Raw genomic sequence first — 19,766 nt, 5'->3', positions numbered from 1 at the left:
AGAAGGGCGTCTTGGCCCGGTCTGTCCTACAACAGTCGACCTCAAGGCAGCCGGGTCGTAAAAAATCACGCCATGCCAAAGATCACAACACGTGAGATGGCTGGGTGCCGTGAGCAAAGCTATATTGGTCACGAATGAATTGCATGGATAGCATGACGCGTGCCTCATGCGCCATGTTATCTGCCTTATGCGCCATATTATCTGCCGTTAGCCATCATGATGACGTCACATAATCGTGTAAGGTCAGTGGATCACTGTGAAAACGACGCGTTGTTTGAGCCGGCGTTAAATCACAAAGAAAACAAGCGCTCAGGCTCAGGGTCCAGCCATGTCCGACCCCACGGACTGTATCGCAATATACAGCTCTCCGCACGGTAGCTGAAAACGCAAACAATGACATGGCACCGGCCTCGAAATATGTACATCGTCCTCTCTCGGTCGAAATGGCGAGCGACAGACTGTTGAAAGGCCACGGCTTCCGATTGAAAAAAACGATGTCCCATTCGGTCGGTCAAGATAAGGCGGCGGCCCCCATTCTATATGGCAGAGTCAATCCAAAGTGCAGGGCTGATGCAGGTGGGGAACCGGCTGCAATGCTACCAAAGAGTTGGCCGGAGGTCAAGAGTTCCGTCACCACGACCACCAGCAAGAAAGGATAAGGGGAAATAATAATGAATCACCATGCGCAACAGAGCACGCTACGTGCCACCAACTGCCACAGGAGTTCCTCTTGAATGGGGCCCGAGGGTGCAGGTCCTGGGCAGGGATCCGCAGGACGTATAGAAGGAGGGGCCTGACTAACCTCACATCTGCGTGTCATCAGCCAGAGCCAGCCTATCCCTGGCGTCTGGCATGGCCGCGGCAGAGGGGTCAGACAGAGAGGAGCCGCCTGTTAGTCGGGCAGAGTGTTAGGGTCACCACCTCATCACCCACCACACGTCCGTCGGCACAAAAGCGACAAAAACAGCGGGTTCCGGCCACGCTTGACGCGGACACACAAACGTGTGCATCAGAAAGCGTTCGACCTCATTCATAATTAAGAACTGCTGCAGGAAGCTCAGCTGGCCGTAGCTAGCAAAATCATTAATCACTCCGAGAGTGCACAAAAGTGAAATATTAATTTTTAGTTGTCAGAACCCTCCAAAAAGCCAGAGACATTTTTAGGTATAAACCAAGGCTGTTCGGCCTCACTTCACTGTATTAGCTATATTCAGCCCGCCTCAACGAAAGATGTGAATAAGTCATTTTGGAAGAGCTAGAATGCATCGCTTTTGGCTTTGACGTAAATTTATCTTTGGCCCGAATTGTAGTTTTTGAAAGTTCGATGTCCGCGTGACCATTCATGTCTTACGATGAAGTAATGATTTCAGTGTAATGAGACTTCAACATGTCAGCCGCTTCCGTATCCACACCGAGTTCGCGCACTTCAAACGCAAGGGGTCCACTCACAGATATCAAGTGTCAAATCACATCTTTTAGTTCGAAATGCACTGGAGAAGCAGTATTATAAGTATCAACAAGTATAACGTAAGTATATCGTAATTTTACAAGAAATCCGTATTACATATTTCTGGGACAAAAATACTGAAGTTATGGAAGTAGCTTTCATAGAAGATCACTTGCCCGGGTTCCTAACAGTTATCATTAGTCGATGCATGATCACAAAATTGAAGAACTATCCCCAGATCTTTAAAAAAAGTCCTATAACTAATGTACGTTTTTAACTGCATTAATCACCGTCATAGAGCAACCAACGACCGTCATGTTAGAAGATTGGGATCGAATGCACTGAACACGTACATTTTTATTTTTTCTAACAGCAATGTGGGCTGTTAAGCGCGACTTACTTGTTTCGCGTATGAATGAACTCCGCTACAGAAGGTAGCTGAGGTGGGAAGTTTCCCTACCTTTTGCCGACTTGAGCATGGCACCTAAAATTTATGCTTTAGTGCAGTGCTTGACGTTGGTGTGCACGAAAAAAGACTTCTGAGACACCCCATAAAACCCAAATAACCCCGTAACCTTTTCATCCGTGGAGCCTGTATGAGGGAAGGGGCCGAGTAGCAGTGAACTTGGGAAAATACACGCATAAAATACGGCCATTGAAAACAGCTTTTCCCCTTGGACTCATGATTAGACCTTGCGAAAGCGAATGCGACCAATCAATTATATCTAGTGATGGATGCAAGAGACCATCGCACTTGAAACTGCTAAAACTCTCGCACGGCCCCGTCCCGCAGCTAGTGCAGATCTTCACTTACGAAGCTTCTTGAGCGAAGCGCTAGTGCCAGTTTTCTGCGTCAGCCTGGTGCTGCCGCCGCAGCTCCTGATGCTCCCTGGGGACAGCCAGAGGTCGTGTCAGATCGCGTACGGCAACAGGACCGACGCGCTTTCCTGTCGGGGTTCAGCCGATGGGGCAGGCATCTGCGTTTGTAGCATTGATGGTCTGCAGTTGATAACTTGCCACCGATAGCAACTACAATGGTACTACACCTAACGTACAGACGTCAATGCGTTTTGTCATTGGGAGCCATTGCACGGTGGTCGCAGTGGACTCCAGTCTTTGCGTCGTCCTCGTTTCGTCTGACGAGTCGTGGAGCATTTGGAAACGGTCGCGGAACGGATCTGGTATCGGAAGCCATGTGGTGTCAGTCATACTCACGCCGCTCCGCGTCTGTGTGGCGGCAGAGCCCTGTCATGTCTGCACACCCCGTGTCGTCCTGAGTGTCACTCAGCCGGAGATGTCGGAACCCGGCCGAGGGGCAGTCTAACCGAGGTCAGGGGTGCAGTGAACGTCTCTGTGAAAACCACCTCCTTGCTGTCAGTCCACTCGTCAGTCAGAAAGTGAAAGAAGGGCAACATCGAGGGAGAAAGCGGTGAGAGAAAGATAGAAATGCAGAAACAGTCGAGAGACACGTTTAGAGAGGATGGAAACACATACATACATACATTACAACGTGCGTTCAGGCAAAAACATACACGTTAAGTGTCAGATGGATGGATAGATGAGCAGATAGGACATCCTGATATGAAGATAAATACATATACATAGGCATGCATAGAATAAAAACATAGGTGTAGAAAACAGCGTGAGCAAGGAATTTGGATGCACGGTATATGAGTGATCGATTAAACCATTTGATACGACGCACGTTCTCCAAGAGCTGTGTATTCCGGTGGCATTGGTCCTTCGTACTAAACCCCTTCGGAAAGAAACCTCCGCAACCATCTTTAATACCTGGGACCGTGCCTGGGCAATACATTTGCGACTGCATTGAAGGGGCTACATGCCAGCCCCGCACGGCGCGCATGCAAATGCCTCACCCGTCTTCACCGGACAATGTGTGTGAGGCAAACGGCCCACTGAGCCTAAACAAGAAAACAAAGCGAACTACCGAGCAGTAAATGGCAATGTTCTGCTGCTGCAGGCGAAATAGAGCCCGTTGAATGCGAGATGAGCTGTGACCGCTACATTACAGGACTTGCACTTCCGTTGTTACTTCGTTGGAGTGACGATTGGATGTCAGTGAGTAACATTATTTTTTCCATATTCGGTGGCGGAAGTGTACTTTGTCAGGAGAATGAGGTCATCCAGCAAAACGGGCACGACAATCGAGACAGATTCGACTGACTGTCGCACTCTCATTCTCGGCTGCTCAGCAAAACGGGTGAAGAAGGCGGTGGCCGCACGGGCGAGACTCAGTATTTCGTGGCCGTTTGGAGGGTTGGAAGCCCCCTTTCAAGTTCTGGCAACTTTTGAACTTCAAAGAGTAGGCCTACCAAATGGGCCATATCTGAAAGCTGACTCATTTGATACAGCCGGAGCGATTTGTTCTCAAATCAGGTCGAGTCGTTGAATCGTGACCGCCCCCCTGTGAAGGCAAGCACGGCGACTTGTACCCCAGCGTGGTGTCCCTACTAGGGGGACTTTCTGCCATTCAGAGTCAGTCACTTGATCTCCTGTCACGTCTGGTCAGCTTCAGGCAGTCACGTACATCACATGAGGCTGTTTCACGACCACGTCTGTCTTTTCGCTAAACTTCTGGTGAACATTCCTCTCCGCAAATGGACCATCTCTGCTCAAAAGCGGCACCCAAGTGTCGCATTTCGTGTTACTGTAGACCAAGTGTAGCTGTTACTAGAACGGTACCAATAACCACCATTTGCGCTTTGGGACAATGCTCATTACGCTGCTGGCGCTGGTACGGTCGAAGAGAGGGGAGTAACCGACGTGAAAATAACGGCTTTTGTTTGTGATGTAAGCTTTTAAGAAAAAGGGACCGAAAACGGTTAAGTTGAAACACAATTTGTAATTTATGGATTAATATGCCCGTTGCTTATGCATAGGTGACCAGGATAGCCCACCGTTATACACTGCGGTACATCGAGCAGTACCGTCACCACACTATCGAACCGCTAACGCCCATTTTAGGGACTGAAAGCTGTGAAGCCGCGGCATTCAGTAAGTAAGTGAAACAAAGTATAAAGTGAAAGCCATAGCGTGCCGAAAAGGGCGAGGAAATTATCCAGAAGAAGCGAGAGTCAATGAGTCCATGGAGAGATACTGAAATTAGCGAGAGAAGCAAAGCGGAAAACGCTGACGGGGAGAGAGAGAGAGAGAGAGAGAGAGAGAGAGGGAGAGAAGAGAGGGAGAGGAAGAGGAGAGAGGAGAGAGAGAGGCGAGAGAGAGAGAGGGGAGAGAGAGAGAGGAGAGCGAGAGAGAGGAGAAGGGAGAGAGAGAAGGGAGAGCGAGAGAGAGAGGGGGGAGAGAGGAGGAGAGTGAGAGAGAGCGAGAGAGAGAGAGAGAGAGGGAGGGCGAGAGAGAGAGAGCATGCCCACGCGGCCGTGGTGTCACCTGGCGGCGGCGTGCCGGGAAGGAAGTGATGCGGATTGGACGCTGATCCGACCCGACCGCAGCCGAACCACCAGACGGTGAGTGGAGGTGGCGTTGTGCCAGCGATCACCTACACCAGCTGGCTGGTGTCAGTGACATTTGACACCAGGACCAGACTAAGTGGTAGATCCGCGTCCAGCTCGTGCACGCGTGTTATAAGCTCCGATGAGTGTAAGCACGTACCAAGCCCGTCAGTGCACCGATAGCCAGTTTCGTAAAGCGAAGCTACAAGCTAAGTTTTTAGGCATCGCCGTGTAACCACATGGGCTTAATTTTAGCACGTGGCTTAAGGTTGAAATTAAGTGAAAGGTTATATCTGAGGGGCATAATCGAATGGGAAGAGTCGGTGAACTGTGCTCGGATGGGTGCGCTTTCAATGGCGGGTAAGTCGTAGATTCATGTTATGAAACTGGCTTGAGATAGTGCCCGCACCTGGTAGAGCGTGCCTGGTGAAGTCAAGACGGTGCTAGCGCGGGCCCAGCTCATCCCCCCATCAGCACAGTGTCCCATAGAACGTGCCTGGTGAAGTCAAGACGGTGCTAGCGCGGGCCCAGCTCATCCCCCCATCAGCACAGTGTCCCATAGAACGTGCCTGGTGAAGTCAAGACGGTGCTAGCGCGGGCCCAGCTCATCCCCCCATCAGCACAGTGTCCCATAGAACGTGCCTGGTGAAGTCAAGACGGTGCTAGCGCGGGCCCAGCTCATCCCCCCATCAGCACAGTGTCCCATAGAACGTGCCTGGTTAAGTCAGACGGTGCTAGCGCGGGCCCAGCTCATCCCCCCATCAGCGCAGTGTCCCATAGAACGTGCCTGGTTAAGTCAAGACGGTGCTAGCGCGGGCCCAGCTCATCCCCCCATCAGCACAGTGTCCCATAGAACGTGCCTGGTGGGGTCAAGACGGTGCTAGCGCGGGCCCAGCTTATCCCCCCATCAGCACAGTGTCCCATAGAACGTGGCGCTTTGAGCTCAGGGCGGGGTCAGCACGGGCCCATCTCACCAGGGCTTATTCGCATCCTACAGAGCGTGCGTGGCGAGGCCAGGGCTGTGTCAACAAGTACCCACCTCACCCAATCGCCAGAGAACGGGGCCTAGGTCACGCGTGTTTAGCACGCTATGGGGTGCGGGCGACACGTAGGACCGCGCTCGGTGATGTCACTACCAAAAGCTCAGCAGCCGTTAGTGTTCTTACGATTCATGCCACACCTAAAGCTATTAAACACAAAGATTATGTCTTGGTTCTTGACGCGAAAAAAGTATCGTCTTCCCCACTCGTCATTTAGTTTTGTATAGTACGCATCCTGTGGGTACGGCTGCGAGGGAACGCTCTCCTCAGAGGAGGAGCCTCCTTACACGCCAAAGGTCAGCCGTCACCTTCTGCTCCATCCAATCGCCGGATGGTGCCTGAGTAATTTGAAATGCACGTTATGGCCGGACCTCCTGACGTCCAGCCTACGCCCACGAACTCCCACGGGGAGGAGACATCCTCGGCCAAAGGTATGACCTTCCAAAAAGAGACATGCACGCGGGCCACGTGCCCGCCACTCTGCTTCGACAGCCGACCACGGCCGGCCGGCGTCGGGCCGATCATTGGCATTTTCTCGAAACGGCAACGCGTGACGGCATGTTTCGACGGCCGTCACGTCATCCCCAACTGAGGGGGTCATTTGTGGGTCAGATTCCGTTGTAAGTATTCAAAAATAGTCGAAATGCTGTACATCCGGGATGATGCGCGCATAAGCTGTCTGGTCTATCGCGGCATAAAACTAGTGGGAGGGGGTGAGGGAGATCCAGTAAAGACAGGCAGGACCACCTTTACTTGAGCTCACAGCGCACCCAGGCAGTCTGACCATGGAGCACAAAGGATGGGCCCAGCCCTGCAGCATGTGTAATAACTACGACCATCGATGTAGGGGAGACCCACTTGCCACGAAACTCCGCCTGAATGGTAACCCACCAACTTCGTACCAACATACCCCTCTGTGTCAGCATTCCAAGTTTTCAAATACGTGCCGGCATTACTTCAAAATCCAAAAAGTTATCTGAAAGCTCATTACGATAGAGTTTATTGCAGATAGCCAATAGCACGGGCGGCGGCGTCGTTCCAGCGCGAGAGTACCTGTGTTGGCGAACTGGAGAACGGCTCCGGCCGAGCAGTATGTTCTTGTAGCTCTCCCGGAACGAGGAACTCCGCGCGCCGTATGTGATGGGGTTCAGAGCTGAGTTCATGTACAGACACCAGTACGACTGTAAACAACGGGCTGAGTTCATGTACAGACACCAGTACGACTGTAAACAACGGGCTGAGTTCAGGTACAGACACCAGTACGACTGTAAACAACGGGCTGAGTTCAGGTACAGACACCAGTACGATTGTAAACAACGGGCTGAATTCAGGTACAGACACCAGTACGACTGTAAACAACGCGGCTGAGTTCAGGTACAGATACCAGTAAGACTGCAAACAACGGGCTGAGTTCAGGTGCAGACACCAGTACGATTGTAAACAACGGGCTGAATTCAGGTACAGACACCAGTGCGATTGCAAATAACGGGCTGAGTTCGGGTACAAGCAGAACGATAGAAATACAGGAACGGTTCATGTACAGGTGCTTAACAACCTGGGCAGAGCTCAGGTACAGGTACCACACCGATACACTGGGCCGAGCTCGGGTACAGGCACTACAGCGGTACACCGAACCGAGCTCAGGTACGCGCACCGCATCGGTACGCTGTTCGGGTACAAGAGCCCTTACCACTAAAAAACAGGGTTGAGTAAGAGTTCACGCACGTGGAACAGTCACCAAGTCAACTGAAATGCCATGTGGAATTCAGGTACAAGCAGTAGCATCGCCGAAACGCTGTAGTGTAGACTACAAAACACTGTAGTGTACACTGCAGTACGGTGTTCCAGCACTGTAGTGTACAGTCCGTTACAAGCACGGGATTGACTGAGTTCAGACACGCATCAGGAAATTGAAACAAAAGGGCACCAAGCAAAGCAAATTCGTGTGGTGATATCCGTATGACTGTAGTGCAAATCCGGCCTCATGCGCATGTGTCAGTTCGACTCATTTAGCGTACAGACTCTATATGACAGCTAATTATACGGCACGCACATGTTCGTAACAGTTTGTGTACACGACAGCCCTGGTAGCCTTAGTGCTTTTTCAGACGGATGTTGTTTCGGTGTCGTATATCGAGAATGAACACACGCCAAGTAGAAACCAGCAATACATTTCCCGTCCGATCAGGTAAAATGGGACGTCGTATCTCAAGTCCTTTCGATGCGCAAGCCATGAAGGTCGGGGACCGACGGATCTCTCGTTCAGCTATGCGCCACCATCCCTGTGGAAAGGATCCCACATGGTTTGGAGGTTTTTCGTCGTTTCCATAACCGAGCCTTTCGCAATATCGGCACACCAGCCAAAGCGCGCCGCCAAACGTCACGCTATTCCCCGGTACTCTCGGCTCCACGTGACGTGTGACTCATTTCCTGGTGGAGCGTACCACGCTACGTCCGACGTAACAGCGGACGTGACGCCGGCGTGACGCGGGACGTGCCGTGACCTCCGACAGGGGCGGGCCCCGAGCAGCGCGGCGACGCAGTGTCCGTCGTTATCGGCTGTCGGCGGCGGAGCAGATAACACACGCCGACAGCAAGCAGCTGCCGGCTGCTCACAGCTTCAGAGCCACATGATAAGCGCACGGACATGTCTGGTGATGACACTCCCAGGCTGGTCAGCTCCAGACCCACGTGATAAGTGCACGGACATGTCTGGTGATGGCACTCCCAGGCTGGCGCGCACCTTCCTGCCATGTTTGTTTCAGTTTTGCTGTTTGGTGCGGTAGGGTCCTTAACTCTCGCAGGCATGATGAGCGAGCAGCCCGGGAGAGGGAAAATGTAACCACGATTCCATGACTCAAGCCCAGAGGTAAAGTGCAACGTTTACGAATGCTGACAGTTTTGTGAGGCTGGTGATAAACGATGGAAACGAAAAGAAACGCATGTCATGCGCGTGATGGCCCCGTACCTCTCGACACGATTACCACGATGTACTAATAGTGTCGGGTCGCAATGAACTGGTGATGTCTTGTTACCAGCGCGAGATCATACGAACTACTGTTGGCGAGAGGGCTCGCTTATCCTGTATTACGGCTGCCGATGCCATTGTCGTGCCCGTGAAATAAACAGCTCAGAACTTACTGGCAAGTTATATGCCAGTAAGGCAAGTTAATGGCAAGTTAGATGCCTTTGGAATCCACCCTAATTAGTTGTTATTCTTGGTCGAGCTCGGCTTTCCTGAACGGCGAGCATTCTTGGCATTCCACTGATTAGCGCTCACGCATCGATTCGCGAATAACATCAACATGGCCGCTGCGGCTGATGAAATGGATAAGCTTGCAATTGGTTCACACTGGACTTGAGGGCGATCGCGTTCTTCACAAAATGTGTCAGTATTTTGTTTGACACCGGATATCATTTACACATGATTGACAAAAATGCAGGTATTGACGCACGCTTAAATATTTCTAGCTTAATCCCCATGTTTTGGGCTTAAGGAGCTCGCTCGCACGGAGGTCATTTTCTAAGACGTCATTGGCCGCGTACCAATTGATAACTGGCTTCCCCGTCAGCCATACGGCGCTGAGGTGGTCGCGTGGTTTGAACATGATACATCAGCCTGCACTGCCGTTGGTTTTCAACAAACATGTCCCCGAGCCTAGTAAATGTGCGGCCATGCGCCGGTCCTGCTGCACGCAATGCCGCATCACGTGTCCCCTTCCTTTTTCAGTTCCATCGTGTCAGCCCGGTGCTGCTGCGATCCCCGCTGGTGGAGCTCTGGGTCCGGCTCTGACTTATATTATGCAGAACTTGACAATTTAAGAAAGGTACGTTTTTTAGGCCTAACGAATGTGATGGAATGCTGCACGAACATTATGCAAACAGTGTGCAGATTGGGTGCAAATCGTGGCCTTTGGGAAGCTGTTGGTATAGGTGTGGACATGGGTGGGGTACTGAGCCAATAACGAGTTGCGGCTTTAAATTCCACGCGTTATGTTGTAGGTTTCCGTAATTCATCCACATTATATGCCTAAATTTTCGAACGGTAAACGTGTGAATAACGGCAAATAAAACATATTTGGAGCAGGTAATCACAGGCACTGGCTGTAGAAAGATCTCAAGCACGCGGTTAGATTGGGAAGGAAGAAAGTCTCCGTGAAAGTCTGGAGCTTGAGGTGCGAGCACACTTGCAGCCACTGTCGTTCCTACGTCAAATGTGGGGGACACAAAGCAAACATATAATGCGGTACCACGCTCAAGAGCTGCAGCGTTGGCGTGGCTGCGACACCAGCTGGGGAGAATACCCAGGCGCATGTGGATAAGTTCAGCTTTCGCATTTTAGTCCCCCGCATCGCTAGCAAAACCTTTCCATAGTTTCTGCTGCTCAGGGTCACAGCACAACGCTTCAGCGCCCCATGCTGTGCTAGGCGCACGCCTGCTGATCCACACTTACTGTTGGTTCTACGAGGCCAGCCGTGGCAGGTGTGAGAACGCGGTCATCGAACGGACAGGGGCTGCGCCAGATTTAAACATGCTGCACAGTGCTGTATCTAAGACCACGGTGACATGCCGTCCCCAAACGCATGTGCGTGCCTGAGGCCCGCGTAGTAGAGAACCGGACATGTGACTGTTAGGACGGCATACTTTGCGACGGTTTATATTCCGGGAGCAGTGCATACTATACACTGAGCAAAGACGGTCAACTGGCCCAGGGCGTAAGGAGACGGGTAAAATGATGGAAGGATTTTGCCATGATTTTGCATGACATGTCGCGATTGCATGCATTACGATGTCATGATTACATGCATAAATATGTGCTTAATGCTCACTTAAAACACAAAACCATGTAATACCTAACAAACAGGAACTGAAGGTCCTTCTTCCTCGCGTAAACAAAAAAAGCCCAACAAGATCTTAGAGCCGAAATTCATAGCTACTCGGAAGATGAGGTCAGGATCTTCGCAGCCATCTCTCCTTGGTCTGTGCTGTGTCCTCTCTAATGCGTCGAGCTCAATTTTGAGCACTCAGACAGCAAAGACGCGAGCCGGCGCCGACAGCTATTCTCGCAGTGTTCCAGACTGCCGAATCCATATGCACAAGCAGTCAGTGTTGGTGGAGGCCGCATGCCATCAGCGATGCCCGAGGCCCCATCCAATTGGCGCTGCCCGAGTTCACCTTGTATAATGCTATAGTTCCATTTTGCATCATACGCTGGCTTAGCAAGCTGTACGTTTCGTGTTATGTTAGTAGCTGATATAAAGACAATAGGATCATGTATTACAAAATTATCCCCCCAAAACACGTTTGGTTGTTGTCAACACAATTCTGTTTTATCAAATCAAAACATGAAAACGGCCTGTCATAAAAACCCAGGCAGTCATATACAAATATGTCACGCATGTCAACATAGTCGTCTTGTATCATACCAAACCGTTAAACAGCGTGAAGCGCGTTCCGGGAAATGGTTCCCTGCCTTATCGCAACCAGTCACTGTTATCCATTACAACACGCCATAAGTCCAATGTTGAATGTTGACTAGAACTGAATCGCCGGAGGCTCTAGACAGTAATATAATAATAATTTGGTGGGCAGTTCCCGTGGGCGGGCATAGTTCCCGAAATATCTTCCTTTGTGAATGGTGGCGAGGAGCCGTGTGGAGTTTTTTTTTATTCATGTGGGCGCAATTTCCGGGGAGAAGACGTGTCAGAACAGAGGTGACGGCAGCCTTGCCTACCAAACAATAAGATCGGGAAAAAATTATTGGCCGGCTGTTGCATACGGCACGAGATATTTACAGCCTCGCATATGTAATGGCATTTCAGTTCTGCACAAAGGCTCACGAAAACCATTTAGCTGGCTGATTTAGTGGTCGCGCTTTATTGCCTGTGTGAGGTCGATGTGAAAGGCGGCTAGCACATCCATCTCAGGTCAGGACAGCCCGGGTCCCCGCGCGGTGCGGCGTGTATTGACGTGAACGAGACGCCGTCCGGGTTAAGCAGGCGCGGACGGCTCTGTCGTCAGCACGCTCGTCAACCTTGGCTCCCTCAAGCACACGCCGTCACCAGCAGCCTCGTCAAGCTTGAGTCACTCCACCACACGCGGTCGCCAGCAGTCTCGTCAAGCTTGACTGTGGCCAGCAGTTTCGTCAACCTTGACTGTTGCCAGCAGCCTCGTCAAGCTTGACTGTGGCCAGCAGTTTCGTCAAGCTTGACTGTTGCCAGCAGCCTTGTCAAGCTTGACTGTGGCCAGCAGTTTCGTCAAACTTGACTGTTGCCAGCAGCCTTGTCAAGCTTGAGTCACTCCACCACACGCGGTCGCCAGCAGCCTCGTCAAGCTTGACTATGGCCAGCAGTTTCGTCAAGCTTGACTGTTGCTAGCAGCCTTGTCAAGCTTGACTGTTGCCAGCAGCCTTGTCAAGCTTGACTCACTCCACCACACGCGGTCGCCAGCAGCCTTGTCAAGCTTGACTGTGGCCAGCAGTTTCGTCAAGCTTGGCTGTTGCCAGCAGCCTTGTCAAGCTTGACTCACTCCACTACACGCCGTTGCCAGCAGCCTCGTCAAGATTGACTCCCTCCGGAATACGCCGTCGTTAGCACGCTCGCCAAGCTTGACTCCCTCCAGCACGCACCGTCACTAGCAGCCTTGTCAAGCTTGACTCCCTCCAGCACACACCGTCGCCAGCACGCTTGTCAAGCTTGACTCCCTCCAGGTTACGATTAGGAGTTGAGGATCAGCTAGTGGCTTCAAAGCGAACTGGAAACGTTCGCTGGTGTAACCATCATTTTTTACCAACTTTGCTGTCATCGTTTTCGCTGACCTTCAATACTGTCATGATATGATGTTACTGCTAAAAAGTTCCAAGCTGGTAAATTTTGTCTTGAATAGTTTAGAACCTATTTCCACATGCTCCAAGCTTAAAAGGAACCTCTTCCAGCCGGCTTCAAGAGCTAAAAACACTATGGTTTCTAAACACAGTTTGAGATGTTCCCTCAGAGCGAGAGGTGCAGAGGCTTTCTGAGGTCCAAAATACGCGGCACACACCATGAACTGAATGTAGATCTGTTGGAATGTTATTGAGGTTCCAACACCCTATCAGTGAGCTACACCCTACAATACCCAGCCTTTCATGCCACCGGAAAAAACTGAGTGCTTGCCAAAAATTAACCATCATTTCGGAGTTTGGAAGCACAACGCCTCACCTGATGCTTCGTTTTCAGCGCTTTAGCTTCAAAGCAAATGGAAAGGTTCTCTTCTGAGACGTTCCTTCGCCTTCCATGGGTGGAAGAACGCCTCAGATATTGCGGATACCCAAACCTTATACTCCATAATCAAGTTTTATATTGATACCTTACTTCATCTTTATAACGACGCTATAAAGTTCGCCGACACTACACAATTCTTGGCACTGGTTCCTGTTGCGTGCGTCTTTGGCACGAGTTCTGGCATTTTTCATAGGATCTGATCAAAGTACAGGCGATTAAGTACCATAATGACGTCAATAGGTGACCTCTGGTAACACGTTCTGCTCCAGAGTTTATTTCACACTTATGCATGCTTTATTCACAGACTCCATTTTTACGGTGAGATACCATTTTTGCAACAAGCTCGAAATAGTTCAAGCTTCATCTCATCTTAGATCCTAGGTCGTGACAAAATGACTGACACAATCGAGCGCTGAAAGTGCTTCGCGACTTCAGGACATGCATCATGTTCATTCACGACGATTTTGGACTACAGCTTGCCGACAAATTGCACGATGTGTCGCAAGCTTGTCGGTGATCAAATACATTTGCAGGCAATTTTAAGTAGCACCCCTTTAATGCACAATATGGCGACAGGACAACGTAGATATCACACAATAAGAGCGCTTTATGATCGGCCTCCGGCTTTGGGTACTTTGGGTATCATGGTTAGGTACAGAACCGTCCAAAAGTGTTGACATGACCTGACCTCAAATTGAACTTGGTCAATAAACGTGCACAAGTACATTTTTAGTATGTAGCAGGCATCTTGAATTAACCATTTAGGCTTCATTTAGATTCAGCATAGCTGCGCATTAAAAATTAACACGCGCTCGGGTGGGGGTCAGATTGCCCCCCAAAGATTTTCCAGAATGGCTTCAAAGTGGCGAGGCGTAGCCGCGCCAAATTGTACATAACTGTAGACAATTAAACGGCGGATCGTTTGATACAAAAAAAGATGTTCCTTGCTAGGTTGCTGCCCTATGGCAGGTCAAAGTCAGGCCATGGTTTAAGCGAAGGCAATTTCTAGGGAATCGTTCAATTTAATGCAACAAAGGCGTCTTTGACGCAGCCATACATCTCTGATATGCTTTCTTAGCCAGCACAAATATTGACTGAACAAATTACGTTGACCTAAGGTCAGGTATGAAGGTCATCCCAAGATTAAAACCAGCTTGTTTTATTACTCTAGGGTTTGCTGTATTGGATAGTTTCTGTTGCTCATTTAGAATTTATTGATAGCAGAAACCGCATTTCACATCTTCCATTGACTTGTCAGAGGTCAAAATAGGTAAATGACCTGAGATAACCCAGGTTGACATTTTGTTTTTAGGAACATACTGCCTAGCGCAATCTTTTTCGCTTATTCAAATGCAAAACTCAGAGCAGTCTCGCATGATTTTGGTCACCATGATCTTCAAAAGGTCAAACAAGGTCACTGACATTAAATGACCTTGCGACCTTTTGCTTAGAAACAGACATCTAGGTTCTGGGGGTTCGGAGACCGTCCCGGAATTTTACGTTGTTTGACCTTACTCAACCTGAAGGTTACGACCTAGGAACCTCAAACTTTGACCTAAGTGAGTTCACGTGCAGGTCAATACACCTGGTAAATTTGGTGTATCTAGCCTTCTTAGCTCCCGAGATCTCAGCGGGGTCAGTTTAACCCCTCCCCCCCATCCGAGCGAATGTATCAAGCCGGCCGCCCGGGCGTGTGTTAATGAAAGGAGATCGCAAAATCGTGGTATTCCACCGGATCTTTACGTTACCAATAACATACGGATCACCATGCTTACATGTGCTGAGTTAGCATGATTCAGAGGTATCAATTTCCGTTTGGATCAGCCTGATTCGTTCATCGGCTTCGGAATTACGCATTGGAGGCAATCTCCTTACACCACAAAATGGAATGACAACCGAAAAAAGCCTGGTTATCAGGTGGGGTGTCTGAGCATTCGGCTGTTGTTATCAGCCCTGCCCACCGACAAATTGCACAAGCGGGTTTCCAGAGGAGCTACAGATCACACGGAGTCAAAATAGCAGGGAAAGTCACGCCCACGGTAAATCCCAAAATAAACAGTGATGCCCGCAAAGGGGCATCATAGAAAGCGGCGCACATCCAGGTAACGATGAGACTCGATGGATGATGAGTCACAGCACACACGATCAGGTTCGCGGTGGATCAGCAAAGAGTTCAGTTCATAGTAGGGCTCATGATGTTTTTAAAATATTCCATCTGAATATTTTGAATGGATGTATGTCTGGGATCAGAGCGCACGCTAAGCAGTGCTTTTTGTGTGAGCCCTAACTCCTACCATCCGATCGCGTAATTCCAGGTGAACTGATGTGTGAAGGGGGAGTCTGACCACCGATAGATTTGATAATAAGGCGAGTGGCGAGTTTAATTCATGATGGTATTCGTGATAAGTGGAAAGGTTTCCAAAACTCCAGCGCGCAGCCCAGCCAGGCCGGGACAGATTGAATTCGCTCCCAGAGCCTGGCGCGGAGTTCGACTCACGAGGTCCTCACGTGAAGATGCCGTTCAACTTACGATGGGGTTCATGATGAGCGGAATGCGGTCGGTGGCGAGCACCAGGCCGGTGGAGTAGACGATGTACGGCACGTGGCAGAGCAGGAAGCAGGCCAGCACCAGGAACAAGGTGACGGCGATGCGCTGCTGCTGCAGCAGCCGCCGACGCTCCGCCATGTTCGACGTGTCACGCATCCTGGGCGCGACACAGGCAGCTCTTAGCGGGGGGAGTGACATGTCTTGAGCACGACACAGGCAGCTCTCAGCCGGGGAATGACATGTCTTGAGCACGACACAGGCAGCTCTCAGCCGGGGGAGTGACATGCCTTGAGCACGACACAGGCAGCTCTCAGCTGGGGGAGTGACATGTCTTGAGCGCGACACAGACAGCTCCCAGCCGGGGGAGTGATGTGTCTTGAGCACGACACAGGCAGCTCTCAGCCGGGGGAGTGACATGTCTTGAGCACGACACAGGCAGCTCTCAGCGGGGGGAATAACGTGTCTTGAGCACGACACAGGCAGCTCTCAGCCGGGGGAGTGACATGTCTTGAGCACGACACAGGCAGCTCTCAGCGGGGGGAATAACGTGTCTTGAGCACGACACAGGCAGCTCTCAGCGGGGGGAGTGACATGTCTTGAGCACGACATAGGCAGCTCTCAGCCGGGGGAGTGACATGTCTTGAGCACGACACAGGCAGCTCTCAGCGGGGGGAATAACGTGTCTTGAGCACGACACAGGCAGCTCTCAGCGGGGGGAGTGACATGTCTTGAGCACGACACAGGCAGCTCTCAGCGGGGGGAATAACGCGTCTTGAGCACGACACAGGCAGCTCTCAGCTGGGGGAGTGACATGTATTGAGCGCGACACAGGCAGCTCTCAGCGAGGGGAGTGACGTGTATTGAGCATGACGTGGACGCCTCTCAGAGCGAGAAGTGACACCAGCCATCCTGTCAGCTGTAGCGGAGTATTGCCAACAGGTGAAGCTATGCGCAGCTCGCGGTGATGTTTACAAAGCCTGGCGCGCATACATCCCCAGGATGGAGCTGTGGCGAATGAGTAGATGATGAAGTAGAGCAGGGGTTATGCAGTGGCACAGCATTCAAAAAGCAGTGAAAGGTGGTAGAGACGGAATATCACAAAACCTGATGACATTTTCCTTTTTTCTTAAACGAATATTCACTTAACGAGTTTTTGGTGTTCTCTGAAGCTATCCAATGTCCAAATGGCCAAGCGACTTCACGCTCAAAATTATAATTTCCTATCGAATGCGCGCGATGCTTCAAGCCCCGGCGCGCACATCCCAGTCCTGATCCCATCTGGTCTCGAGCTGTTAAGCCTCGATTACATCAAGGTGATCCTAGTGTGACCTCTGGACAGATGTGAGCAAACCAGTGTCACTGGACGACGTCGCCCCGTTTCGCCCAGGAGAAAGTGATCGCGTCGTAAAACCAGATTCGGAGACGAGAATTTCGTTACCGATCTGATATCACTTCTCTGGCGGATTGCATAGTAAAATATAATGATGCCTGTAGTGAAATGCAGGCCTTTTAAGCGAGCCTGTATTCTCGTCATTTACACTGAATACGAACATGGCTGGCAAAAGTTAAAATGAGAGTCAAGAACAAGTAAACAACTTTGTAACCGTCAACACAGGAAGGGTTGAATGTCGTAAAAAAGATAATGCCAGCACGCTCTCTCTCCCTCTCCCTCTTTCTCTCTGCCTCCGACCTTTCAACTGCCTAAATATAGCATGGAACTCGGGGCCGTGTTTTATCAGAATAAACTAAATATTTGAGAGGGCAGCATACCTGCCGAGATGGTCTCGAATCTTGAGGAAGATCCTGGTGTAGCAGAAGAACATGACGATGAGCGGAAGGAAGAAGTTAACCGTGCTGTTGACCGCACTGTGGACGAGCTGCTTGGTGTTGTGCGGAATCTCCGGACCGCACTGGGTCGCTCCGGCCTTATATACTGCAGAGAAGGACACCGACTTTACGCTGACACCGAATCACCGAACACCGGCTCCATAGGATGCAGGAGCTGCCGCGTTTCACAACACCGATTACCCATGGCACCGGGCAGGACATTGGCGTGCTTCTGCCAGCGTCGCGACTCTGCCAGCGTCACCAAACTTGCCGCGACCGATACAACGCAATCCGCACGCAGATAAGCCGTGGTAATGGCCTTATTCCTCGGAGAAAAAAAAGCAGGAGAATGGACATATAGATGCATTAACATTTCCGGCCGCATGTCTTTATCGAAAGGAAAGCAGAAGTAAATATAAACGAATGGCAGAGTGACCCAAACAAGTACTAACTGCTGCTAATCGTTTCGATAAAGGCATGTTGCCGAAATATCAGCGCATTCATATCTCCACTCTTCTGGTTTTTCTCCGCGGAATAAGGCTGTTGCTACTGTCTTATCTATGTGCATAATTTTTTCCGCAAATGCACTTACAACTTATGCAAGCTGCACGCAGTGTATGGGATTCGAACACAGGCCTCTTCACACAAAATGATCAGGCGACCGAGGTGCCGCTCGCGCCTCACCTCTTGACACCGAGCGCACGTAACCGGGGCAATCTTCGCGCAGCTCATGACAGCTTACGCACAGAATAATTGGTCATTCAGCAGTCCAAGTCTCACCTGTGTGGGTGAGTTCCAGCTGGGGCGTCAGGTTGTACAGAATGGACCAGAGCCAGCCGGCAGCGATGAGGATCAGGATCTTCCTCCGCGTCATGAAGCGGCTGAAGGGCCTTGTCATGCTGATGTACTTGTGGATGCTGCAGCGCAAGGTTAGTCTCTTCAGCGGAATAAACCTTGCTCGGAGGACAAGCATACGCGGCGTCGATAGTAAAGGAAACAGAGTTCAAAGGGCCGCGTTACGCACACCTAGCCCGAATGTGCTCATAAACTGACTGGGCTGGGCATAAACTGGGCCTATGGCCGTTTTGTAGGCACATGACAGGCTGTGTTGACGTTCATTTCATAGCCTTACGGATTCAGATTTCAAGTCCATTTATCTGTTTGCATTGTCCTCGACTGTACTAAGCAGGCATAAATGCGGACAGCCGCCTTTATGACACAAACAAGCACCCAAAAAGCACACACAAAGAGCACACAAAAACACACAAAACATTACACCAGCCTGATGCCACTGGACGGCACCATCGGCTGTCCAGTCATCGACCAGAGGACCAGACGACAGCAGCACCATTATCAGCACAGCCGCCATTCATGTCGTGGAGTCAACAGGCAGGCGCCCGCGGCATGAGTCTTCACAACGAAGCCACTTACGCGGCCTCCGCCTTTCCGTCCGGGACACATGGCCCGTTTGTTTCCCGAAATAGCCGACAGGCGGCGTGCCTGCGCAACGGCGGCGTTTCCGTTCCGGGAGCCGGGCGAAGGCGGTCGCGGGCCGCGACCCAGGGAGGGGGACCGGCTGCACGCAGCCGGTCGGCACACGCCACGATGGCGCGTCGCTGTCCTCATCACGTGATGACCGAGTGTTGGACGTTACGAGCGAGCCGGCGCGACACCGCCAGAGCCACAATTAGACGGGTCTAATCAGACGAGGGCAGGCGAGCGATAGACGGGTCCCTATCGCCGCCGACTGGTCCACCGCCGCTGAGCGCGTCTTTAGGCGCCGCTGCGGACCGGTCTGCCAACGCTGACGGGTCTGTAGGCGTCACTGCGGACCGGTCTGCCACCGCTGACGGGTCTGTTCGAACGCAGACGGGTCTGCTGCCACTGAGGCGCCTGGCCGTGCGCCATGGATGACGTCATTACGCGTCATCTATAGACGCGTTAAAAATTCATCGCCTCCCCTGCCATGCTTCAGTTTCATAGTTTGTTTATTTGCATTCAGGGAAGGCCTGTCCTTCTGGTTCTTACTTAAACACAGCGGGACATTAACTCGCAATGCTCGCTTTTCCCGTGTCCGTACGAATACGGGAACGGCCGAAGAGTGAAGAGCGCGATGCACCAAAGATTGAGTTTGTGGCTATCTGCGTGCACGATACCGTTCGGCATGCTGGG

The 19,766-nt window shown here is 51.1% G+C and overlaps 1 protein-coding gene across 1 annotated transcript in view; it reads right to left on the bottom strand.

Annotated features, from left to right (window-relative positions):
• Positions 1–18,524, bottom strand: part of LOC119106446 (histamine H2 receptor) — a 19,834-nt gene extending 1,310 nt beyond the window's left edge. The window contains exons 1-5 of the mRNA XM_037230094.1: positions 18,375–18,524; positions 17,538–17,700; positions 15,750–15,924; positions 7,011–7,138; positions 2,262–2,336 (exon numbers count right to left, since the gene is read on the bottom strand). Coding sequence (XP_037085989.1) covers positions 2,282–2,336; positions 7,011–7,138; positions 15,750–15,924; positions 17,538–17,700; positions 18,375–18,492 — 639 coding nt within the window. The 5' untranslated portion in view covers positions 18,493–18,524 and the 3' untranslated portion in view covers positions 2,262–2,281. The remainder of the gene's footprint in view (positions 1–2,261; positions 2,337–7,010; positions 7,139–15,749; positions 15,925–17,537; positions 17,701–18,374) is intronic.
• Between the last annotated feature and the right edge of the window lie 1,242 nt (positions 18,525–19,766).

The sequence above is a fragment of the Pollicipes pollicipes genome, unplaced genomic scaffold (assembly GCF_011947565.3).
Source record: "Pollicipes pollicipes isolate AB1234 unplaced genomic scaffold, Ppol_2.1 Scaffold_6138;HRSCAF=7277_pilon_pilon_pilon, whole genome shotgun sequence".
Lineage (NCBI taxonomy): Eukaryota > Metazoa > Arthropoda > Thecostraca > Pollicipedomorpha > Pollicipedidae > Pollicipes > Pollicipes pollicipes.
This window is presented reverse-complemented; position numbering and strand designations above follow the sequence as displayed.